This window comes from Gekko japonicus, unplaced genomic scaffold, assembly GCF_001447785.1.
Source record: "Gekko japonicus isolate JY-2015 unplaced genomic scaffold, Gekko_japonicus_V1.1 scaffold441, whole genome shotgun sequence".
In the NCBI taxonomy this organism is placed as follows: domain Eukaryota; kingdom Metazoa; phylum Chordata; class Lepidosauria; order Squamata; family Gekkonidae; genus Gekko; species Gekko japonicus.
In genome coordinates, this window is record NW_015172017.1 from 858,823 (window position 1) to 885,095 (window position 26,273).

A 26,273-nucleotide genomic window follows, 5' to 3' on the forward strand; every position below is an offset into this window, starting at 1 on the left:
GTGATTTGATGACGTGACCTGTCAGTTAAACCATCTTCCTTCAAAGATTCATGGCTGTTTTGCCCTTCCCCCGCAATCTCTCAAAACAGTTTCCCCACCCATATCCTACATGCCCTTTTCTGAATGGCTAAAATCGGGGTCAGTCAATTGTACTTGCCTTGCTATAGGCTATTTATCAGCATAGAACAAATATCACCGAAGAGAATTTAAAAAAAAAACCCACGAGCGCGATTTCCCTTAAGGGAACGGCCCTATTTTTCTAGGGGCGGGGGATTAAAACCAATGACGTCACAAGGCTGCGCATCCTTATTGGGCAAATCTCTGCCTCTTACAGATTCTTAAGCAATACTTAGGTAAAGGTAAAGGTTCCCTTGCTCGAAAGCCAGTCGAATCCGACTCTAGGGTTATGGGGCTTATTTCCATTTCCAAGCCGAAGAGCCAGCGCTGTCCGAAGACGTTACCGTGGTCATGTGGCCGGCATGGCTCAACACCAAGGCGCACGGAACGCTGTTCCCTTCCCACCGAAGTGGTACCTATTTATCTACTTGCAATTTCTTGCTTTCGAACTGCTAGGTTGCCAGGAGAAGCAATAATTAGGTCCGTACAAAGACCTGGGGGGGGGAGCAGGCTAACCCCGGCTCAGCCAATCATTGCTTGCAACGTACCTGTACCCGCGTTCTGATTGGTTTGTTTAAAAGTGACCGTCTTTCTTCATTTAATTTTCCCTCTCGATCTGTTCCCCCATATTATTCTTTGCTATTGTGTTTGGTGTTTCTTTAAAAAAAAATCTTCTGCCCTGGAAGGCCAACAAACAGGGCAGAAAAGCCAAGTCCAAAAATCAGAACACAATCTTCACAATAATACCTTTTTTATTAGGACAAGACAATCGAGTTCAATAGAGGATTCCATCATACTTAAGGTTGCCAATCACCAGGTAGCAGCTGGAGATCTCCCGCTAATATTACAAGTGACCTCCAGATGACCAAGATCGATTGCCTTGGAGAAAATGGCTGCTTTGAGGGGTGGACTGTATGCCATCACACCCTGCTGAGGTCCCTCCCCACCCCAAACCCCGCCCTCCCCAGGCTCCACCCCTAAAATCTCCAGGTATTTCCCAAACTGAAGTTGGCAATCCTAATCAGACTGGGTGTCATTTCTTTTTTAAAGGTCTGAAAGAGGGGGAAAAAAATAGAAGGTGGTGGTGAGCACCGGCTAGGCTGCTTCCAGCTTATTTGGGCAAAAGACAATAACAAACTCCAACAATTATCTCGAACTGTTTCCTTAAAGCAACAATTACAATCCCTTTTTGGAAAAGCACACAGAGAAAAGCTGGCTGGGGTCTTCCCCTGATGTTGCCTCCTGGCGTGGGTATTCAGAGGTTGACTGCCTGTGGATGTGGGAGTTACCTTTAGTCACCATGGCCAGTAGTTGCTGATAGACCTGTCCTTATATGGCTGCCAGCTCTGGGTAGGGAAATACCGTACCTGGAGAATTGGGAGGTGGAGCCTGAGGACGATGGAGTTTAGGCGGGCCCATGGGGTCCCGAAGAGTCAAACTCCACGGTGCCACCAAACAACAACAAATAATGCCATAGAGTCTACCTTCCAAAGCAGCCATTTTCTCCAGGTGAACAGATTTCTGCCACCTGGAGATCAGTTGTAATCAGTGTTCCCTCTAAGATGATCGTGGTGGGCAGCCCTCTTGGTCTGAAGCAATAGAACAAGGATAGAGTCTGGTGGCACCTTTAAGACCAACAAAGTTTTATTCAGGATGTGAGCTTTCATGTGCACGCACACGTCATCAGACATTGAAATGGAATTACCGATCATAGTTGTATACAGGGGTCATTTCCTACAGGAGCGCACAGGAGCGGAGCTCCGGCAGTAAAGAGCCCAGGCGGTGGGCACATGCAACAAGCCCCGTCCCCCTGCTCCCAGCAGCCCTCAGTCAGAGCAAGAAGCAGCCAGGTAAGTTGCAGAGCTCCCCAGGGCCCCCGGGTCCAAAACAGTCCAGTGGCACCTTTAAGACCAAGTTTTATTCAGGTACAAGCTCTCCCTCCTCTGCCAGGACAGATCTGCACGTTCATCCTCCCCCCCCCCCAATAGCTAGCAATCCAAAACAATCCAGTGGAGCCTGAGCAGTGGGTGTTGCCTTCTGACACACTTCCGGTGATGTCAGGGGGTGTGGCCTATGCAAATAAGTTATGCTCATGAGTTATGCTAATGAGCTCCTGCACCTCTTTTTCTACGAAATGACCCCTGGTTGTATATATATAGATGGCTTCTTAAATTAGCATGCAAAACAGTGAAAATATTTTTAACAGCTCAAAGGCATGACAAGCTGGTTTCACTATTTAAAATAAAGAGCAACAAAGTTTAATTCTGGCAGCTTATACCCAGAATTAAACTGTGTTGGCCTAAAAGGTGCCACTGAATTCGATCTTTGTCCTATTGGCCTCAGTAAGTAATCTGAACAGTACATATGGGTTACACTATGGACATTGTAACAGACACTTCCCGAGGACTTAAAAAAAAAGTTGCACTGGTAGAAACTGGTGTTGCCAGACTCCAGCTAGGACCTGGAGAGACCTCCCTGAATTACAACTGTTCTCCAAACTACAGAGATCAGTTTCCTTCCCTGGAGACAACGGCTGCTTTGGAAGCTGAAATCTAAGGCATTAGGCCCCACTGCAGTCCAGCCCCTCCCTCCCCAAACCCTAACCCTCTGCAAGCGCCATCCCCAAATCCCCATGAATTTCCCAGCCTGAAGTTGGCAACCCTCGCAGAAACCAATTGCCCTCAGTGGATTTAGGATGGAGTACATCTTGCTCTGCTAAAGATCTGACAGAATTGGAGTGCTATCCTATGGCTGCGGTCACATGGAGCATTAGGCACGCTAGAGGGATGGAAGATAGGCGGATTTTCCGGGCGCGATCTCACCGCCACATCTGGGAAGCGTCGAGCTCCCATGGTGAACCCGAGGTACTAGTTTCCTGAAACCGCGGGGCAAGGGCGGGCGTCTGATCGCGTTTCCGGTGGTATTTCCGGCGCCCGCCCATGTCCCCTCGGAAAAAGGTGTGTTTTTTTTCAAAGTCTCCACGGATGCGTACAAGCACCCAAGGGAGCATGCGCGCATTTGAGGGTTTTTTAACAAACCAACCCCGTTTGCCCCGTGCCCCGCTTCTTTGCCGCGCTGCAGGACTGTGGAGTGATCGGCACCTCCCCCCTACCACGGGACCTCCATCGGTAGGTCTGCTCGAGCAACCGCATGGTTTTTAGCCCCGGGGCTAACAGCCACGTTTCCCCCCCCCCCGCATTTTCCTGCCCGTGTGACCGTGACCTAGATTGGCTAAGGTCAGAAGGAGATGCCATTTTGTTCAGTGGGGCTTACTTCTAGGTAAGGGAGCAGTCCATTGCAGCCTTATTGTGGATGAGTATTCTCTTCCTCAGAAAGTTCATCTTTCGCTCCGAGGCTGCTCAGGTGTGTGGTGGTGGGTGTAACAGAGGAAGAGTTTGCTGGGGTTACATCCAGGGGTCATTTTGTAGAAAAAGAGCTGCAGGAGCTCATTAGCATAACTTATTAGCATAACTTATTTGCATATGCCACACACCCCTGACATCACCGGAAGTGTGTCAGAAGGCAACACCCACTGCTCAGGCTCCACTGGACTGTTTTTGATTGCTAGCTATTGGGGGGGGGGAGATGCAGATCTGCTCTCACAGAGGAGGGAGAGCTTGTACCTGAAGGCGGGGGGGGGTTCTGCAACTTACCTGGCTGCTTCTTGCTCCTTGTGGCCCGACTGAGGGCTGCTGGGAGCAGGGGGTGGGGCGTGTTGCATGTGCCCGCCCCCTGAGCTCTTTACTGCCGGAGCTCCGCTCCTGTGCGCTCCTGCAGGAAATGACCCCTGGTTACATCTGAAATCACTGAAGATCTGGTGTGACTTGTGAGCAGGGTGTCAGTACCAACAAGTTAACAGGTGAGGGGTTTTTTCCGCAAAGGGGGAAAAAAAGAAATCGATTTTCTGGGTAAATTTAGGGCAGGGTTACAAAACTGAAATGAGACTGAGGGCTGAATACCTCCTCCAAACAGATGCTCGGGGGTGACATATTCCAGACCTCTGCTGATGTCCACCACTCCCAGCATTCACCTAAGAGAATATCCTGGACCCAGCGGGGAAGAGAATGCTGTATGGGAGTCTCCGCATCCAAGGGTTACTCTGATATTTTTTTGACCCACCTTGCTCATGCAAGGAACTTTCAGTAGCTGAAAGAGCACCTGGAGCCACAAAGTGATTTAACTTGCAAGCTGAGGCCATTCCAACAGCAGTGGATTGACTTGCGAAGTCAGCAAGTCAGCCTGTCAGTTGTGGCTAGGGTTGCCAGCCTCCAGGTGGTGGCTGGAGATCTCATAAGAACATCAGAAGAGCCCAGGTGGATCAGACCAGTGGTCCATCTAGTCCAGCATCCTGTCTCACACAGTGGCCAACCAGTTCCCTGATGTTGCCTCCTGGCTCTGGGGTTCAGAGGGCCAGCGCCTCTGAATGTGGAGGTTCCCCTCGGTCACCATGGCTCGTAGCCATTGGTCGACTTCTCTCCCATGAATCTATCTGATCCCCATTTTAAAGCTGTTTGTTCCTGTGGCCATCTCTTGCTCTTACAACTTATTTCCCAGTGACAGAGATCAGTTCACCTAGACAGGACTCTTTTTGTAGAAAAAGCCCAGCAGGAACTTATTAGCATAATAGGCCACACCCAACATCAGAAACTCATTAGCATATTGGGCCACGCCCCTGACAGCACAGCTCATTAGCACATTAGGCCGCACCCCCATGTTACCAGGAGTGTGCTCATCCAGCCACACCCACCTTTTGCTTCTTATTCTGTTTACCTTGTTTGTTGTCCAACCAGGGCCTTTTTTGTAGCAGGAACTCCTTTGCACGTTAGGCCACACACCCCTAATGTAGCCAACCCTAATGAGTTTCTGCTGTTGGGCGTGGCCTGTTATGCTAATGAGTTCCTGCTGGGCGTGGCCAACTCGGGAGCCAGCCGGAACTCCGTTCCTGTGCGTTCCTGCCCAAAAATAGCCCTGCACCTTGAGAAAATGGCTGCTTTGGAAGGGGGAATCTATGGCATTGCACCCCACTGAAGTTATTCCTCCCAAAACCCTACTCTCTTCAGCCTCCACACACACACGCACACACACCCAAGATCTCCAGGTATTTCTCAGCCCTAACTGTGGCTGCTTGGCCCTGCCCTGCCCTGAAAACTATCACATTATGGGTGGGTTATGGTAAGGCTCAGAAATCCCTGGAGATTTGAAGGTGGAGCTTAGGAAGGGACTTCAGCAGGATATAACACCATAGAGTCCACCTTTCAAAGCAGCCATTTTCTCCAGAGGAACTGTTCTCTGTCATATCTATGTACTAATAGCCAAGTTGCCCCCTCCGTGCGGATATCTAAATCTGCACATCGGGGGCACTTGGGGGGCAGGGAGATTTTCCTGCACATTTGGGGCAATCCCCAGGTGTGCAGACAAATCTAAAAAGTTTAAAAAACTATAGGGGGGATACTTAAATCCCCCCAAAAGTTTTTTTAAAAAACACCATTCCCTGTACATGCACAGAGAATGCCCTGGCAACTGCCTCGCCGCCGGGGGAGGGACGGGAGAACGCTTGTCAGTTCTAAAACCAGGTGATCTCCAGGCCCCACCTGGAGATTGGCAACCCTGGGTGTGACACCCCACCTGCTGCAGGATGCCCATGCTAGAAGACCATGACAGAGCACCACTAGTCTCTGATTCCATCACAGAGGGAGCACAGTATGCCAACCCTCCCTAGAAGTATTCTCCTGGGCCAACCTGAAAGAAGAGAAAGCAATATCTGTTTCTCCTACTGTTCTTCCCACAAAGAAATTGAACCTTGACCCTTTAGCTGTTTTACTAACAATGGTCTCTTTCACTCACACACCAGAGTCTCACTCTGGTGACTGAATAACTTTCCCGTTTATGCTCTGTCTCCAGGAATTTCCCTCTCTGGGCTCGACATCCCGGTAGATGGAAAAGTCCCAAACTCTCTGGCCTTTCCTCGCAGGAAAGGTGCCAGTGTTCCCTCTAAGCAGAGTTAGTGTGAGCCAGCTCACAGTTTTTTAGCCTCCGGCTCACGCATTTTTGTCTTAACTCAGGAAGGGAGCAAACTAATTTCTGCAGCAGCCAAATGGCTCGCTCGCAACTTTAATGCCAGTAGCTCACAAAGTGGAATTTTTGCTCACAAGACTCCACAGCTTAGAGGGAGCATTGAAAGGGGCTCCTTAATCATCTTGGGTGCTCTTTGTTGGCCTTTTACCAGCTCTGCATTACTGTTTTTGACATACGGAGACTGGAGCGGCACACAGGGTTCCAGATCAGGCCAAGCCAGAGCTTTTGAGGCCGCATCATAGACGCAGAAATGGTCAGAACTGGTCCAGCAGGCGCATCCATTTCACAAAGATCACAGGAGAGTGGGGTAGCCGTGCCCATACAGAGTCAGTAGGTCATTTCTTGTGTCTCGATGTGGCCACGCGCCCCTCCAGTGGCCGTATGCGGAGGGAGAGCCCTCTCTTCCAACCTGTATGAGATCCCTGTCTTCCGATCCTTGAACCGGAAGAGACCTCTGAGGTCATCGCGCACCTCTTTGAGGAGCAGGATGTAAAGGAGGGGATCAGAGACGTTGCCCAAGGTGGCCAGACACAAAGTGATGTTGGTGTAACTGAAGATGTAACTCTCGAACGCACATATTTCTCCATCCTTCAGCCTCAGTTCCCGGTGGAACTTGTAAAAGGAAGTCACCTGATAAGGGACGCAGGTAAGGAAAAAGGAGGCGATGATGAAGGAGATGAAGCCATAGATCTGCTTCTTGGCTCGCTTCTCCAGGGATGCCACCTTTCTGAGCTCAAACAGAACCCTGAAGTAGAAGAAGCCCATGAAAAGGCAAGGTAGAAAGAAGGAGAGGGACATGGTGGCCAACTTGAAGTGCGCGTAGCGTTTTTCCACATGGGTGCCATCCAGACAGCTCTTGTGCCAGTTGTCTGACTGATCGGTCTCCAGGAGCATGCCGACGACGCACAAAACAGCCACCGCGAGCCAAGTAGTGACACTCAACGCGACGGCACTAGCCATGGTCTGCAGTCGATGGAAACGGAGAGGATGGATGAGACCAAAGTAACGCTCCATCGCAATCAGGCACAAGAAGACGTTCTTGGCGTAGAAGTTGGTGCGGAAGGCCAGTCGGACGGCCTGGCATGCCGCCGGGCCCAGGTCCCAGGAGTGATTGTTGCAACTCAAGTAGATCCAGAAGGGGAGCATCGAGATCTGCAAGAGGTTGGCCGAGATCAGGTTCAGGATGTAGACGGAGAGGACGACGGATCTCTTCATCTGGGATATTAAGGCCCAGAGGGCCAAGCAGTTCAGAGGCAGCCCGGCGGCCACCACTAGGCAGTACACGGGGATTTTAAAATATTTGGTGGTGTTGTAAGCTATGGGGCAGGAGCCGTTGTTGACAGTCATGGCGGTGATCGGGTCTTCAGAGCTACCCCGCAATGCCCTCTCCTCCTTCACCTTCCATATCTCATCGCCATCGCAAAGAGGGCAGAGGTCATTCTGAACGGCTGGACTCTGTACGTGTCTGCGGCAGGTGGAGGGGGGGAAAGGATGTGCTCAGGAGGGGACAATAAATCCTTGATTCTACTTCTGTTGTTTAGCAGAGATGGCTCACCCCTTCTAATCCAAATCGGCTTTTCATTGTGTTTAAAAAAGGGTCTTGTCTAGACCTGAAGGGAAACAATAGCAGAATGAATGAAGCAGGTGCCAGAGTTTGAGTATACAGTACATATTTCCCTCCTACCGATACAAAATTCAGCACAGTGATGAGCATTGTTGAAACAGGGAAGGAGCGTGTTTTGTTTTGTTTTTGAAATAATAAATTTCCAGTGTGGCTTTTACAGAGGTTTCCTCTGTATGTGTGAGAAAGAGGGGGGCGAGGAGAATGGTTAAAAGTAGCAGACGGATTAGGCAAACCTGGGTTCAAGTGTCCACTCAGAGCCAAACTAGGTTGTGACGTCCTGCTTATTGGGGAGACTGTTTCTCCTGTCAACTTAGTAGATTTCTGCTGCCACCAGGAATTAAAAAATCCATCTCTCTCTATTTTGGTAGAATGACCCAGTGTCTGGGCACTTCAGAGGACTATGTGACCCTGAGGAAGGACTGTTCCGATTGCTGGGATAAGTTTAAACAAATATTGATTTATTTATAAGAGAACAAAATAGGTTTCTGGGTATTTTTGGACTGTTTTTGAAGAAAAAATATAACTGACAAGGCTTGGCGTCACACACAGTCTCTCATACACCAAAAACTCAACTCTGACAGGCTTAGACACTCAGTCTAAACTCTCTCATAGCCACACAGGCTAAACTTTCTCTCTCATATAGCCACACAGGCTAAACTCCAACTGCTTCCTCTGTCATACAGACTCTCACAAAAACCCTCCACACTTGTCTCTTCAAGAACGCAGAATCATAGACCAGTGATGGCGAACCTTTTAGAGACCGAGTGCCCAAACTGTGACCCAAAACCCACTTATTTATCGCAAAGTGCCAACATGGCAATTTAACCTGAATACTGAGGTTTTACTTTAGAAAAAAACAACTCATACATTAATTTAAGATTATCCAAACATCGTAAGGAAAGCAATCCCAAATGCTTTCATTTACTTAAAATTATTTGGCAGAGAATTCGACACTTTAATGATGGTCTGGGCCTGGCTGGGGCGATAGCATGTGTGCCCACAGAGAGGACTCTGAGTGCCACCTCTGGCCCCCGTGCCATAGGTTCGCCACCACTGTCATAGACATCTCTCTTTCCACACTCTCAGTCATCAGCCAATCACATCACACTCACCTCCCTCTATCACTCTCTTTACAATACTGCAATCACACTAAACATTTAAAGAAACACACACACCAAAACATGAAATAATTACATAGGTGTTCACTCTTTTAAAGAGTTGGGTCTGGGTAACTCCGGTTCCCTGCAGCCACACAGCCGCTGTGGTAAATGTTCATTAAATTATAAAGCAGAGCCTCTTTGGGCTCAGAGGAGGGAAGATAGCATGACAGAGCCCATCAGATCTCGGAAGCTAAGCACGATCAGCACTTGGAAGGGAGACCGCCAAGGAAGGCAACGGCAAACCACCTCTGCTTCTCGTTTGCCATGAAAGCCCCTTGCCAGCATTCCCTCTAAGCTGAGTTAGTGTGAGCTAGCTCACAGTTTTTAAGCCTCCGGCTCACAGGTTTTTGTCTTAGCTCAGGAAGGATGGCTCCAGAGCAAACTGATTTATGCAGGATGGCTGCGAGAGTTGGACTATAAGGAAAGCTGAGCGCCGAAGAATAGATTCTTTTGAACTATGGACTGCAAGAAGATCAAATCGGTCAATCCTAAAAGAAATCAACCCTGACTGTTCCCTGGAAGGCCAGAGAATGAAACTGAAGCTCAAATACTTTGGCTACCAAATGAGAAGGGAGCACTCACTGGAGAAGAAGGCCCTGATGCTGGGAAAGATTGAAGGTCAAAGAAGACGGGGGCGGCAAAGGATGAGATGGTTAGACAGTGTCATAGATGCAACGAACATGAAATTGAGCCAACTTCAGAAGACGGCGGAAGACAGGAGGGCCTGGCGTGATCTGGCCCATGGGGTCGCGAAGAGTTGGACTCGACTCTGCGACTGAACAACAACAAAAACCAAATTGCTCACTCACAACTTTAATGCCAGTAGCTCATAAAATAGAATTTTTGCTCACAAGACTCCACAGCTTAGAGGGAGCATTGCCCATTGCTGGGGTTGCTGTGACTTGACGGCAATTTACACACACATTTGGGTTCGGAATGGCCACCGTGGGGAGGGGGAGGGGTCCTGCCTCCTCCCCCTCAGCCATTTTCCATGCTGAAAGAACATTGGCAGGAGTTATTTCCCTATTTTGTTGTTCCACGTGGAGTATTCTGTGCACATGGAACTGCAAATATGGGGGTAATCACCAATGCCTTCCATTTAAATCCTCATGGTTCAGGTTTTGCACTTGCATTTTAGTGTCAATCTATTGAACAAAAGGGAATAGAAAGGAAGCAGGCAAGGGAGGGGGGGAAACTGATGTTGAAATTGACAAGACTTTTTTTTTTGAAACTGACAAGCAGCTGCAAAGCCCCATTTCTCTTATTGCCTAACACTGGGGGATTCTCTGCTGTGGTATCAGCCACTGTGAAGAATGAGAAAAAGTCACATGTTGAGTGCAATGCTCCCTCTAAGCTGGGGAGTCTTGTGAGCAAAAATGCTAGTTTGTGAGCTCCTGGCATGAAAGCGGTGAGCCAGCAATTGGGCTTCTGCTTAAATTAGTTTGCCCTGGAGCTGCCCTCCTTCCTGAGCTGAGACACAGATGTGTGAGCCGGAGGCTAAAGAACTGTGAGCTGGCTCACACTGACTCAGCTTAGAGGGAACACGGGTTGAGTGTACAGAATGCACAGTAGAACCCACTGACACTGGTATTGCAAGCTGTGATCATTGGCAGTGTGTGTGCAAAGTCAGCTGCAACTCCACCACACTTTGCACAAGGCTGCAATTAATATGGGAGAGGATTTGGCAGAATTTCTGGAAAGATTTTTTAGTCTTGTGCCACTAAATTGAAAAAAAAAATTGTTGGGGGTATTTTTGCCAATGCCCTAGCACAGCTGCATAGTAAGGATCGCTGCCCTTCCTTGCAAATTCCTGCCCTTCCTTGCAAATTTGCCTGTTTTTCTCTTTTGTGATTCTCTAATTTGCTCCTACACACTGGTCATGATCTTGGCAGTTTTTAAAAGCCTGTCTTGTGCTGACTGCACTCTGTCCTCTAAATGGGTCAATCCCACGCAATTCTTAAGCTCAGAGGTTTGCAGAAGGTCCATGTGGCTGAGCCACCATTTTAACGTTAGGCTTCCAGAAACTGCCAAAATGTCCCTCCCCCCAAAAAAATTGTTCACTAAAGCATTAAAGGGGAAGATGTTTTCAAAGCTTTAGGCTTCCCATTTCAGTGTCTTTCTCTTTTTACATCTCATGTCAATTTCATTCTGCACTGACATTCCCCCCTCCTTTATTTTGTTTGCATGCAACACTGAAATCCTTTTTTTTTTTTGCACTGGGGACTCTGCCGTTTGTCACCTCTACGATCCCCCCCCCCCTTTCAAGTCAATACCAGCAGGGAACTAAACCTCGTGCAGCTCCTTTTAAACTTTCCCCAGTCATTTAATTTTTTTTTTAAGTCAGCGATCCGAGACAATTGATAGTCTCATATTGATAGACTCATGCCACTTGTCAATTAAAAAAAACACAAAATGAAAACAATGAGGGGGGAAATGGAGCTTGTACATCGACAAAGGGGGAAGGATGGCAGAAGGTGAAGAGTGGGCAGAACGACCTCGATGTGGGCGAGGGAGTGACCTTCAAGAGGTGGCAAAAGGGTGTGGGGGGGAGAATACGAGGGACTCTGTACACTTTTGAATTACCTTCGGCTCGGAAGCGAAACAAGGGGAGAATCGGCACAAAAGCACTCTCAGAAAACCCTGGGAAATAACAGCCAGAGAGCGAACTGAGTGCTGAAGGGAGGGAAATCAATTTAGAATGACAAAGAAACCCCAACGGACATGCACGGTGAAAGCGCGGGAAAACACCCGTGCACAATAGGCCTTTAATCCTTTCCTCCACAAGCATTTTCTCACTGGAAAATATCTTCAAGTCGCTTTTACTTCTGTATTCTCTCTACCCCCTTCCCCAAGAGGGAGGAAGGGCAGTTTATGGATGTTTTTTTTTCCCCCAGAGGAGAAAAAGCCTGAGGAAGAAAGGGCTACTGACTCTCTTCTCTGCTCCCGTGTCATTCTCCTCCTTGCTAAAGCGATCCTGGAGGCGACACATCCAAAGATAATTAAATTAAAAATTAAAAAGTAAGCACAGATGAAACGAACACATAGCTGAGCCCACCTTTGCGGTTAAATTTAGCAGGAACTGTTTCGCCTATGGCTCTGGACTCCTAGGAGGAAGGATGTGGTGAAACTGTAATACTAAAATAACCACGTCCACATGTGCGCCCAAGAATGTAGGGATCCTCGTAAACTCTGTTCTGAAGATGTCTCTGTAGCCTGGGAGACCTCTGACGTTTTCACTGCTTTATATTGCCCCATAAACTCAGCCAGCGCAGGGGGTGTCAAAAAGGGCTTTGCATGAAATTTCACTGCAGTTGGAATTTGCATGTGATGATGGTACTTTGCGTGCATGTCGAGGTTTGGCGCCCATCCAGGCTGATGAGCACGGACTTCCAAGTAATCAAGGGAAAGACACTTTACTCATGCTCAGAGGTGCCCTGCTCTCTGAATCTAGAAGATCCCACTTATTTTATTTTGGTTTGGTGTAGTGGTTAAGTGTGTGGACTCTAATCTGGGAGAACCGGGTTTGATTCCCCACTCCTCCGCTTGCCGCTGCTGAATGACCTGGGGCATTCTTGAAAAAGAGCAGTTTCTGTCAGAGCTCTCTCAGCCCCACCCACCTCACAGGGTGTGTTGTGGGGAGGGAAAGGGAAAGGAGTTTGTAAGCCGCTCTGAGACACCTTTGGGTAGTGAAGGGTCATGGAGTATAAACCCAATCTCTTCTTCTCTCAAGAGCAGTTCTCAAGAGAGCTCTCTCAGCCCCACCTACCTCACAGGGTGTCTGTTGTCGCGAGGGGAAGGGAAAGGGAAAGGAGTTTGCAAGCCGCTCTGAGACTCCTTTGGGTAGTGAAGGGCAGGGGGTATAATTCCAACCTCCTCCTCCTCCTCCTTCTTGGATTTATAGCCTGCCCTCCCCTGTACAACAGGCCTTAGAATGCAGAACAACATTTGTAAAACAAGGGTGGATCCTACCAATCTTTTCCATGAATGGTGGAGCCCTCCTTAAGTACAAGGAGCCTTCCAAAGAAGCAGGAAGGCTTGCTGTGGAGAAGGCCTCTTCCACCAGAGCAGCCTTCCTCATGCCAGTGAAACTTTCCGTCATTCGCAGAATGGAATCATAGGAGCTGACCCATTCAATCGCTACCTTCTTGTTCCTTAGATGGGGGCCAAAGCTGAAAAGAAAACCATTATCTCCCTGCTGAAATGACCAGTCATACAGAATCTAAGTATGTTACTACAGAGGTTACCACATCGTCCATGGGGGGAAGGGAGAAGAGATCTGGGGTTTGCTATTTTATTTTGGCTTTCACTGGAAATGTTCTAGCTATTATTGTAAGCCACCCTCAACCAGTGGTTCCCTCTAAGCTGAGTTCATGTGAGCTAGCTCACAGTTTTTAAGCCTCCGGCTCACACGTTTTTGTCTTAGCTCAGGAAGGATGGCTCCAAAGCAAACTAACTTATGCAGCATCCAAATCGCTTGCTCACAACTTTAATGCCAGGAGCTCACAAAGTAGAATTTTTGCTCACAAGACTCCACAGCTTAGAGGGAGCATTGCGGCCTCAACTACAAGGAAAGAAGAAGAAGAGTAGGTTTTTATACCTTGCTTTTCTCTACCCGAAGGAGTCTCAGAGTGTCTCACAATTGCCTTCCCTTCCTCTCCCCACAACAGGTACCTTGCAAAGTAAGGGTGGCTGATAGAGTTCTGAGAGAATGGTGACTGGCCCAAGGTCACCCAGCGGGTTTCACATGGAGGAGTGGGGAATCAGACACGGTTCTCCAGATCAGAGTCCACCCCTCTTCACCACGACACCCCACTGGCAGGATATAAAATTTTAATAAATAATCAAATGTCCATGTCACAGTCTATTAAATTATTTTTCTTCCCTACCTGAGAATCGTCACTGGCCAGGCACATGTGCGTTTAGAAATGGATTGAAGGTTTCCTTAGCAATGCCATCGATCAAAGGCTATGGTAGAAAAAAGAAACCCATGCTTAGAGCTGAAGCCCTGATTGTACTTCGTTCTTCAAGTCAAGAAGACCAAAAAAAGAAAAAAGATGTGATCAGGAACTGTGTGCCTCAGTAGTACAGTATCTACTTTGCACACAGGAAGGTCCCAGGTTCAGTTACCACTATCTCCAGTTAAAAATGAACAGGTAGTAAATGATACGAATAGCTTCTGTCTAAGACCTTGGAGAGTTAATGCCAGTCAGAGTAGACGGTTCTGACCTTGATTAGACCAATGATCCGACTCGGTATGAGGCAGCTTCATAGGGATGGTCCATTTGATTTTTAAAAATAGCAATAATCAATTAACTCACCTCATTACCATCCCAAGAGATCAGTTTCCTACCGGTAATGGTAATGCTTCCTTCCGATGCATCTCCCTTTTGTGCTCACTCGGCAACTGGGCTTTTATGACCGTCGCTTGCAGCTGCGTGCAAACAGCTCCAGCCTCCGCTAAGACATAACCACAAAGTTCGAGGTGAGTGGGAGAAAGAAGAGCTAAGCGTCGAGAACAACCGTCTGGGTCTTACATAGGGTGAGGGATCATCTTTTCCGTAGCCTCGTTGAAATGGTGATTGTAGCCCACCTTTCCTCCAAAGCATCTTTTTGAAAGCATTGCAAAATTGTTTTCATATGCATGGACTGGTCACTTCCATTTCGATGTATCTGAAGAAGTGTGCGTACACACAAAAGCTTATACCCTGAATAAAACTTTGTCGGTCTTAAAGATGTTGCTGGACTCGGATGTTGTTCTGTTGCTTTAGACCGATAACGGCTACCCCACCTGAATCTATTCCTATTTGAGCCAGTGTTTTGGTGGCCCCATTTAAGCCAGGAAGAGACTTTCAACTGAACTCAGTTTCACATTTTCAGAGGCTTGTTGTTATTCACTGCAGAGCGATCTGTACTAAGATATATAAATGCATATTGTTTACAAATAAGTATGAGTCACACTTAACAACTGTATTTGAGGGTATCTATACTGAAGCTGCTTAACAACTGTATTTGAGGGTATCTATACTGAAGCTGCTTAACAACTGTATTTGAGGGTATCTATACAGGAGCTGTGGTGGCTAAAGTGGTTAAGACCCTGAGCTGTGGAAGGTCAGTAGTTCAGAGTTCGAGACCCAGGGTGCCGCATGACGGAGTGAGCTCCCGTCTCTAGTTCCAGCTCCTGCCAACCTAGCAGTTCAAAAGCAAGAAATTGCAAGTAGATAAATAGCTACCACTTCGGTGGGGAGGTAACAGCGTTCCGTGCGCCTTGGTGTTTAGTCATGCCGGCCACATGACTACGGAAACGTCTTCGGACAGCACTGGCTCTTCGGCTTGGAAACAGAGATGAGCACCGCAACCCTAGAGTCGGACTCGACTGGCTTTCGAGCAAGGGAACCTTTACCTTTATACTGAAGTATAAATATGTGGAGATTTGGGGGGTGGCACCTGGGGGGGGCGGGGTTTGGGAGGGTGGGGGCTCAGCAGTATAGAATGCCATAGAGTCCACCCTGCAAAGCAGCCAGTTACTCCAGGAGAACTGAGGTCTCTTGGCTGGAGATCAATTGCAATAGCAGGAGATGTCCAGGTCCCACCTGAAGAAGAAGAGAGATAAGATTGGATTTGTACCCCGCCCTTCAGTCAGAGTCTCAGAGCCTTTTGCGCGGCAAATTCTCCGTGTGACCGGGGCCTAAGTTACTAAGTTACCTGGAGGATGATAACCCTACTGAAGTAGCAAGTCTGTTCTGCTCCTTCTTGAGTTCTAAGTTATGCAAATAGTTAATAAAGTTCATCTGATGGTATACTGCATCCTGAAAAGTTATTCAGGATGAATGTGTCTGTAATCTCAGGAAAAATAAACCCGTATATATGCATCTTCCACCTGAGAACAAATAAATAGGCTCCTTTCATGAGAAGAGCCAGGTCAAAGGGCCAGAGTTATTGCTGTTTTATTAAGGCACACACCCAGGGCTATTTTTGGGCAGGAACGCACAGGAACGGAGTTCCATCTGGCTCCCAAGTTGGCCACACCCAGCAGGAACTCATTAGCATAATAGGCCACACCCAACAGCAGGAACTCATTAGGATTGGCTACATTAGGGGTGTGTGGCCTAACATGCAAAGGAGTTTCTGCTACAAAAAAAGCTCTGGGTTTTGACAACAAACAAGGTAAACAGAAGAAGAAGCAAAAGGTGGGCGTGGTTGGATGACCACACTTCTGGTAACACATGGGGTGTGGCCTAATATGCTAATGAGCAGTGCTGTCGTGGGTGTGGCCTAATATGCTAATGACTTCCTGCTTTTGGGTGTGGCCTATTATGCTAATGAGTTCCTGCTGGGCTTTTTCTACAAAAAAAAGCCCTGCACACACCATTTGGTTTGCTCCGGTGAACAGCCCAGGTCTTTGGTTGGTGCAAACAGGGCCGCATTGGAAAGGACTTTGGGAGGGGGGATTTTGGAGGGGGGGATTTTGCTCTGATGACCTTTGTCTCCCAGCTTTTCCACACCCTTTGACTGGCTCTGAGTGCTTTCCCAGTGGCCGAAACCGGGAATTAATTGCTAGCCTTCCACTCAAGGGAGCTCTTCTTCTGTACATTCTAATAAGCTTATGCGGTCTGGGATTACAGAAGGATTTTAGCTTCCTTTCCAGGCAGGACCGAACATGACTCACCTAGGCAGAACCGGCAAGGTGGCTTTGAGAGTCGATGTCAAAGGGAAAGAAGGAAACAGAAGCAAAGTGGTAGGCTGGGAAGACCGGACTGAGAACAAATCGTCTTCCCGATCGTAGCCTAGAGAAGTGTGATCCAGGCTTCCTTCTTAAGTTGCTGAGTGAGTGGAGAAGATTACAGCATTGCACGGGGGTTGGGGAGGGGGCCGTATAATACAGGAGAAAATCCTGCTTCATTATAAAAATATAAAGATGCTTTAAGATACATTTTTTTTTTAAGGAAAGTGTTTTGACATGTGGGTCTTTGGCATGCTTTAAACCCAGCCTGCAGATTTTGCAGCTGAGGCGTTTCAAAAAAGCTCCTCCGTTCTGCAGCGTGGCCTCCCACAACAGCTCTGTCTTTGCAAGCTGAAAGCGAACAGACGGCATTCTGTCATCTGGTGGTTTGTGTGGACAGGCTGCACCGTGCCTGGTGGCTCGCACAATTGTGCAGGCCTTTTGGGAACTAACTTCTGTTTCTGGGCTGAAGGCTGTAATACAGAGCAAATAACTGGGTGAGATCTTGATCAGGCTTCCCCGAGTTACACCAACCAAGTGCAAGTATGGTAGCCTTCGGGCTCTCGGTGTCGAACTCATTTGTTACAAGGGCCGGATCTGACATAAATGTCATTTTGTCGGGCTGGGCCACATATGCCATAAAATGTAATGCCAGGTACTGGAGACAGAAACTTTATAAAGGACACAGGCAAACCCAATGAATGATATTATTTTTCACTCAAAATATTAACATGCTTAAAGCATTAACGCTCTTCCAGGGTTTCCTTAAAGTATCTCCATGATGCACACCCTCCCACTTTCCACTGCCCATTACGCATTAGCACTGGGACAGTATACAGGGACATAATGCACAGTCTCTGTCATCTGGCAATAAAGGTAATGGCCAGTTACTCTCGGGCCGGATAAAAGCCCTGGATGGGCCGGTTTTGGCCCGCGGGCCATATGTTTGACTCCTCTGCAGGGTCTGGTCTGGGATGGAACCCTTGTGTTTCTAATTCCACATTCAGTCTGTATACACACAAGTTCGGATGCATGGATGACCGAACAAGTACTGACTAAGCTCAGTTTTGTAGCCCCTGTTTGTTTGGTAAAGGTGGGGGGGAATTACAGCAGAGCCAGTTTGGTGTAGTGGTTAAGTGTGCGGACTCTAATCTGGGATAACTGGGTTTGATTCCCCACTCCTCCACTTGCACCTGCTGATGTGACCTTGGGTCAGTCACAAGCTCTGGCACAGCTGTCCTTGAAAAAGAGCAGTTTGTGTCAGAGTTCTCTCAGCCCCACCCACCTCACAGGGTGTCTGTTGTGGGGAGGGGAAGGGAAAGGAGTTTGTAAGCCGCTCTGAGACTCCAAGTGAAGGGTGGGGTATAAATCCAATCCTCCTCCTCCTCCTCCTCCATCTTTGGGATGGGGGTTAGGGATAGTGTTAAATAGTGGGTTCCATGGATGGCAGGAGCACATCTCAAGTGTTCAGCTCAGCTTTATTTGTGATTCCAGCAAGCAAAAGACAAGACTCCAGAGCCTCAACTCTGTTAAATAGCTTGCAATTGCCACACCCAAACACACCCCACTCCCAGTGATAGGCTATTTACATAACATTACTACTTGACTGGTTACTTTCAGAGTCCTGGTAGGCTATTGCTCTTGTGCCTCAAGCTCAGCCAGTCTCTGGGGTGATTCCATCAGGAATGATTCAATCCCAGTACATAACAGATAGGAAGAATATGTCCCATAAAAGATGTTCACCACAAAGTTCTGAATGTACTTTTCAGTGTTCCTTCTCATTTTAAACCCACTCTCCTTCCAGGGAGCTCTCCCTGCTCCATTTTATCTCCTCGCAGCAAGCTTCCAAATCAGCCATCCCGGGCTTAATCAAGATCAAGGATAACTGGGTCACTACCAGTGTTTCTGTTGCTAGTGTCAAACGATTTGAAAAATGTCCTTGGACTCGCCTTATCTAGTTCTGCAGATAGCCTAGGAACAATGCAAATGCTGTTTTGATGTACAAAGCTAAATCATCGGCAATGCAAATGTTCTTTTATAGCTTGTGACTTGGCTTTCTGCAGAGCAGGAGTCCCCGACCATTTCGAGCCTGCGGGCGCCTTCAGAATTCTGATACCGGGCAGTGGACACAATCACACAATGGCTGCCACAGGAGGCAGAGCAAAACACAGAATGTCAGAGAGCAGAAGTCTCTGTTTAGCGGGATGCAGGGGGGTTTTTGTACAGAAAGCCCAGCAGGACCTCATTAGCATAATAGGCCACACCCAACATCAGAAATGCATTAGCATATTAGGCCACACCCCTGACAGAGCAGCTTATTAGCCTGTTAGGCCGCACCCCCCATGTTACCAGAAGGGTGCTCATCCAGCCACCTTTTGCTTCTTATTCTGTTTACCTTGTTTGTTGTCCAAACCCAGAGCTTTTTTTGTAGCAGGAACGCCTTTGCATGTTAGGCCACACACCCCTAATGTAGCCAATCCTGATGAGTTCCTGCTGTTGGGTGTGGCCTATTATGCTAATGAGTTCCTGCTGGGCGTGGCCAACTTGGGAGCCAGCCGGAACTCCGTTCCTGTGTGTTCCTGCCCAAAAATAGCCCTGCCTGTACCTCATTGGAGACTGGTGAGAACCAGAACCACCCTGCCCTCCAAATCTGCCATGTCCTCCAGCGAAACTGATCTCCTTAGTCTGAAGATTAACTCTAACTCCAGGAGATCTCTAGGTGCCACCTGGAGGTTGCCAACATTAGTCCGGGGCAGCGTTCCCTCTAAGCCGAGTTCGTGTGAGCTAGCTCACAGTTTTTAAGCCTCCGGCTCGCACATTCTTTTTGTCTCCGCTCAGGAAGGATGGCTCCAGAGCGAACGACTTTATGCGGCGGCCAAATCGCTCGCTCACCACTTTCACGCCAGTAGCTCACGAAGTAGAATTTTTGCTCACAAGACTCCCCAACTTAGAGGGAGCATGGGGGGGGGGCGAAAAGGGAGCGAGGGAAAAGGAGGCGGATGTGTCGAGAGGAAGCCCTGATGTAGGAGCTTGAGTGGGAAGCGGTCTGCCTCTTCAACGACTCCCTCGGACAATTGGTTCAGACAGATGGCAGCGGATTAGCGGAGAAGAAAACCAGGCAGTGGCTCTTGCAGCTCTGTGGGAGCAGGGAGATCAAAAGCTCCAGGCCGAAAGGGGTGGGAGGGAGAACAGGCGACGAGGCCGAGGCCTGCTGGCAAAGGGGGGCGTGGGAGAAATACAGCTGCATGCCTTTCGGTTCCCACTCTCAGCAAACCGGCTGCAGTGGGGACTTCCAGATACTGTGGCGCAAGCTCAGTGGGTCCGCAGGTGTCCTCTTAAAATGGAACAGAGGACGTCCTGCAGGCTAGAGTGGATGATGCGGTCCCAGGTGCAGAACAGCTTTTCGGATTGCGCGATGCTTTCCGGGACAGAGGAGGAGAGAGAGAAAGAAACGGCATGCTCTTCCTCTGTGGATCTCCAAAAAAAACCCACAACCCATTTCCGCAGTAGTGACATTCCCCACATTGACGTTTTTAAAACTGTGTGTTATGTGAAATTTTCTGCAGTAAGTTTTCCCCTCAACAGGCACAAACCTGAAGTTTTCTCCTTCTTACCCTGCATTTTTTGAATCCCCAGTTTTAGTGAGTTCCGAAATGCATGGTAAGAAGGAGAAAACGTTGGGTTTGCGCCTGGTAGGAAAAATTCACAAGTATCTCTGTTTTCAGCTGGGACATCTTGGAGATAGATAGATAGATAGATAGATAGATAGATAGATAGATAGATAGATAGATAGATAGATAGATAGATAGATAGATAGATAGATAGATAGATACGGGGGTCATTTCCTGCAGGAACACACAGGAGCGGAGCTCCGGCAGTAAGGAGCCCAGGGGGTGAGCACATGCAACAAGCCCCACCCCCTGCTGCCAGCAGCCCTCAGTCGGGCCATGGGGAGCAAGAAGCAGCCGGGTAAGTTGCAGAGCCCAAGCTCTCCCTCCTCTGTGACGGAAGTTCTGCGTGTCCCCCCCCCCCATAGCTAGCAATCCAAAAGACCAAGTTTTATTCAGGTAGAAGCTCTCCCTCCTCTGTGATGGCAGATCTGCACGTTCCCCCCCCCATAGCTAGCAATCCAAAACAGTCCAGTGGAGCCTGAGCGGTAGGTGTTGCCTTCTGACACACTTCCGGTGACGTCAGGGGTGTGTGGCCTATGCGAATATGTTATGCTAATAAGCTATGCTAATGAGCTCCTGCACCTCTTTCTCTACAAAATGACCCCTGAACACCAATAAACCAAATGGACCACCTCTGGGTCTCATCTCTGGAAATCCCTCCTCTCTCCAGGTCCGGCTCCCTTCATGCCGCCATGTCGCTGCTTTTGCTGGACGAGACAGCAGGGGACATCCCGGTCCGGGACACCACCCAGAAGCCTGCGGTGATAGCAGCCATACAAGGTCAAGACTCGGGGCGTCAAGGGGTGGTGTTGGGGTGTCGCAGCTACAGCCATGCAGTTAGCCGATAAACGATCCTGAGCCGGATGGCCAACCTCCAGGCGGGATCTAGCGTCCTCCCCACATCACAACTGATCTCCAGACTGCAGAGATTAGTTCTCCTGGAGGAAATGGCTGCTTTGGAGGGTGGGCTACGGCACTGTACCCCACCGAGAATGTGAAATCTGCACGACACTTAGTGATATTTGTAACATTCAATGTGTCATCTGTAAATCATATTTATGTGGTGCTCAGATGTGCACCTTGGGTTCCTTGCTGCTCATGTTTATTATTGTTGTTGTTGTTGTCCTTAAGTGTGCGGACTCTAATCTGGAAGAACCGGATTTGACTCCCCACTCCTCCCCTCGCAGCTGCTGGATGACCTGGGGCAAGCCATAGTTCTGTCAGAGCTGGTCTTGAAAGGGCAGTTTCTCTCAGAGCTCTCTCAGCCCCGCCTATCACACAGGGTGTCTGTTGTGGGGAGGGGAAAGGAAAGGAGTTTGTAAGCTGCTCTGAGACTCCAAGTGAAGGGCGGGGTATAAATCCAATCTCCTCCTCCTACCTCCTCTTCTTCTTCTTCTTCCTGAATTTCCAACTTCTTCTCCTCCTTCTGCCTGAATTTCCAACTTCTACTCCTTCTTCCTGAATTTCCAACTTCTTCTCCTTCTTCCTGAATTTCCTCCTTCTTCTCCTTCTTCCTGAATTTCCTCCTTCTTCTCCTTCTTCCTGAATTTCCTTCTTCTTCTCCTTCTTCCTGAATTTCCTCCTTCTCCTTCTTCTTCTCCTTCTCCTTCTTCTTCTCCTCCTTCTCCTCCTTCTCCTTCTTCTTCTTCCTGAATTTCCAAATCCCTGCAATAGCAGGGCTCTGGCCGATGTACAAAGCCATAAAATCAATTAAAACGTTCATAAAACATATCGTCAATCAGATGGGGAATGCAAAATGTGGGAATGCAGAGGACGACAGTCTGTGTGCTTACTGATGGCTTCCCATGCCGCAAGATGCAAGCACGAATGTGGCCCTTCTGTCCAGTGTGGGGGATAATCCTGGTCTGCAACTTTCCCCCCCTTTAGATGTGTCGTCTTCCACTCGCTTTCTCGCCAAAGCCCCTCCTCTGAAGGCCTCAGTGAAAGGTGAGCATTTGGAAACCGCAGGTTTCACTATCTTCATCACATCCAGCCTTCGTGGCGACAACAACAGAATAGTAAGTGGGGTGAACGCCAGATCCCCAACACACCACAAAGAGGCTGGGGGCTCTGGGAAGGTGTCATGCCTCCCACCCAGCAATCCCCACCCAGATCTGGAGCTGTCCTTTTCGGTGTTTGATATAGATCAGGATACCCCATGGTGCTTCCCATTGATACCTTTTCTGGTGCCTACCAAGTATCTTAAGAAAGGGGGCGGTTCCAGGTGGGACTCCTGCCCAGCAGGTCTTCTGATTGGCCACTGACGATCTGATTGGCTGTGCAGGGAGTATACACCAGTTTGGTGTAGTGGTTAAGTGTGTGGACTCTAATTTGGGAGAACCGGTGTTTGATTCCCCTCTCCTCCACTTGCAGCTGCCGGATGACCTTGGGCAAGCCATAGTTCTGACAAGAGCTGTCCTTGAAAGGGCAGTTCTCGAAAGAGCTCTCTCAGCCCCTCCTACCTCACAGGGCGTCTGTTGTGGGGAGCGGAAGGGGAAGGAGTTTGTGAGCCGCTCTGAGACTCCCTTGGGTAGTGAAGGGAGGGGTACAAATCCAATCTCCTCCTCCTCCTCTCATGGATTTAGCTTCAACCCGCTCTCACCTAGACATTCCATCCATGAAGGAGGCCAAGACTGGAGCCTGTGGTGACGACCTCTCTCTACCCATGATTACCCTTTGGGACCAACCCCGGAGGAATGAGGGGAACCAGCTCGAGATCGTACCCCTCACACCTAGGGAAGCTAGGCGGCTGACCAGGACCAAACAGTCTCCTGTGTCAAAGGCAGCAGACAGATCCAACAGGATCAGTAGCGCCATCCCACCTGCATCGAGGTGTGACTGGAGATCATCCACTAGAGCAACCGGAGCTGTCTCTGTCCCAAACCCTGGCTGGAATCCAGATTGGAAGGGATCTCCTTCTCTTCCCCAAAGAATTCCCAGTACAATCTCTCCTTCACATACCAGAAGAAGTTGGCTGTGAGTGTGACCCATGGAAGCTCCTATTGAAATAAATGTTAGAACAAAGTTTGAGTCCCGTGGAACCTTTAAGTTTTATTGAAGGTATGAGCTTCCACCTGCATGCACACTTCCTCAGATACATTGAATTGGAAGGTAGCGGTTCACTGATATACATAGAGGGTGAAGAGCAAATTAGCATACAGCATAATGATGATGTTTTAATTAGTGCAGAAAACTAAACAGGAATAACAAGTTAAGTTTATACGGTCACCATTTGCTTGGATTTTGGGGGAAACACAGTAAATATGTCAAAACAGGAGACTGATTCTGTAAAAGTATCCTTCTTAATTGTGGGATGCTAACAATCATTAACTGAGACCATGTTGTTATGCTACATTTCCTCTCAAGCAGGGAGGTAATTAACAGCATCCTTTCCTTTGAGGTGGGGTAAATGATATGTCTTCTCTGTTACCGGATCAGAGAAATACATTCTGATATTCATTGCATTATATTACAATCCCTATTCCAATATACTATTAAAAAAGAAATTCGCTAAAATAAAGAGAATGTATAGCCCTCCTTGGTGAGAACACATATGTAAGGGCTGAATGAGTTTAGCATATGTAGTGACACAAGAAACCAATATCCTTGTTAAGTCCTGAGGAGGTTTTTGTTCCGAGTGTTGCAATAATTTGTAATCCAGCAATTTCCCTTTCTAGCCTGTTCCTGAAGTCCCTTTGCAATAAAGCAGCTACTTTGAGGTCACCCACTGAATGTTCTGGAAGGCTGAAGTGTCGTTAGTCTCGAAGGTGCCACTGGACGTTGGTTGCATTGAGCCACCAACCTCATCCAAGGAAGAAGGGCGGGGCTGGGTGGGGAGCAGTATCTCCAGACTTATATCATAGAGCCAGTAGCTTGGCCCTCTGCAAGCATGCAGCCGCAACCCCTGAAAAGACCTGTGTTCCAAACATCCTGCAAAAGTCACAATCCCCACTAACTAAAGAGGCCAGAAGATCTGCTAAGAGGTGGCAGAGCTTTGTAAGAGTTCAAGATTCCCGTTATAAAACCAAGCCTTTTCAGAAGCACTCCTAGTCCGAGGCAAGCAAAGCCTGGCTGAACCTTTCCTGAGGCTGCTCTAGCACTAGGGCTTCCAATCCCCAGGCGGGGCCTGGAGATCTCCCAGAATTACAACTGATCTCCAGACTACAGAAGTCAGTTCCCCTGGAGGAAATGGCAGCTTTGGAGGCTGGACTATGTGGCATTACAATCATCCATGCCGAGGTCCCTCGAGCCCCCATGCCCTGCCTTCCCCAAGCTCCACCCTCAAATCTCCAGGAATTTCCCAACCTGGAGCTGGCAACCCAGTTGTAATATCCTTGCCAAGGAGGAAGAGCCTTGTCTTTTAGCTGAGTTCAGGTGGAGAGCGGGAACGATCTATCATCCTTGGCCCATAACACCCTCGTTCCTTCTTCCCAGCATCGTCGGCGTCTCTAGCAAGGACCCGGCGTCAGGTAAGCCGGGTGAACCGGACAGAGCTGGAAGATGGGTTTCTGCGACTTCATGATGAAAACCTACTGCTCAAGGAGTTTGCCCAGAAACAGGAGGACAGGATCAAGAGGTATTCAGGGTGGCAAGGCAGTTCTTCTACGTCCCAGTCTTCATCATAATCGCCAGAGCCTGTTCTTCATCAGGGCCAAATCTCTGAAATCATAGAATCATAGAGTTGGAAGGGACCTTCGGGGTCATCTAGTCCAAACCCCTGCACAATGCAGGAAATTCACAACTACCTCCCCACACACCCCCACCAGTGACCTGTGTTCCCTCTAAGCTGAGTCAGTGCGCGCTAGCTCACAGTTTTTTAGCCTCCGGCTCACCCATTTTTGTGTGAGCTCAGGAAGGAGGGCTCCAGAGCAAACTAATTTATGCAGTGGCCAAATCGCTCACTCACCACTTTAATGCCGGTAGCTCAGAAAGTAGAATTTTTGCTCACAAGACTCCACAGCTTAGAGGGACCATTGCCAGGGACCCCCTCCAGGATCCCTGGTCAGACTGGCCTGGAGAAAATTGCTTCCTGACCCCAAAGGGGCAATCAGCATTTCCCTGGGTGTGTAAGAAGGGGCCACAAGAACTAAGCACTGATACAACCCTTCCTGCCCTCCCTCTCATGATCTGCCTATGTCCACAAAAGTCCATTTTGCATTTGAATGCAAAGGGTTTAATTAGAGCCCCAATTTGGCCCATTACTCTTTTGCCAGAGTTTATTATTTTGTGCCATCCTTGACCGATGGTCTGCTAGGTAGAATCATGAGCTGTCCCTTCAGAGAATACGTTCATTCTTCTCAGTGACGGAAATGAATTTTTAAAAGCATTTGCCCAGGGCATAGCCCTAGAGCAGATTTTAGTTTCAGCGTTGGAATCTGTGAAACAGCAATAAACAAGGGTGCCTCTGAGCATGTACAGAACTAATTTCTCTTATGCTAAATAACAAGAACTTGCCCCGTCCCTGTAGTTTGCAGCAATCCTTTGTCACAGAGTAGCTCAACATCACTACCAGCCTGCTACCAGTTACTGAATTGTGCATAAGATATTCAATCCTGCTCTATAAAACTAGATATTCTACCACGGTAGAGACTGAAGGGTCCTGATCTAGACAGCCCAGCCTATCCCAGCCTCATCAAGTCTGGAGAAGCTAAGCAGCATTGGTCCTGGTCAGTATTTGGGTGGGAGACCAAGAAAGTCCAGGGTTGCTATGTAGAGGCAAGCAGAGTGGCAAAATGCCTCTGTTATTCTCTTCTCTTAAAAACTTGATGATGTCACTATACAGTAGTTGCAACTGACTGTGCTTAAAGGTTAAAGTGCTTAGGGCTCTTTAGCTTGGAGAAACGACGACTGAGGGGTGACATGATCGAGGTTTACAAAATTATGCATGGGATAGAGCAGGTAGGGAA

The 26,273-nt window shown here is 48.4% G+C and overlaps 2 protein-coding genes across 2 annotated transcripts in view; one reads left to right on the top strand and one right to left on the bottom strand.

Annotated features, from left to right (window-relative positions):
* Window positions 1–6,519: 6,519 nt before the first annotated feature.
* LOC107118156 (G-protein coupled receptor 4-like) lies at window positions 6,520–7,539 on the bottom strand. Its single transcript, XM_015420431.1, has one exon. It carries the CDS (start codon window positions 7,537–7,539, stop codon window positions 6,520–6,522), a length of 1,020 nt encoding a protein of 339 aa, XP_015275917.1.
* A 13,520-nt stretch (window positions 7,540–21,059) lies between these two features.
* The window catches only part of RPGRIP1 (retinitis pigmentosa GTPase regulator interacting protein 1), a 57,947-nt gene continuing 52,733 nt past the window's right edge, over window positions 21,060–26,273 (top strand). The window contains exons 1-3 of the mRNA XM_015420432.1: window positions 21,060–21,147; window positions 22,255–22,314; window positions 24,802–24,943. Coding sequence (XP_015275918.1) covers window positions 21,060–21,147; window positions 22,255–22,314; window positions 24,802–24,943 — 290 coding nt within the window. The remainder of the gene's footprint in view (window positions 21,148–22,254; window positions 22,315–24,801; window positions 24,944–26,273) is intronic.

Coding starts and splice junctions, on each gene's coding strand:
- LOC107118156 (XM_015420431.1), bottom strand. CDS start 7,539: ATGACTGTCAACAACGGCTCCTGCCCCATAGCTTACAACACCACCAAA.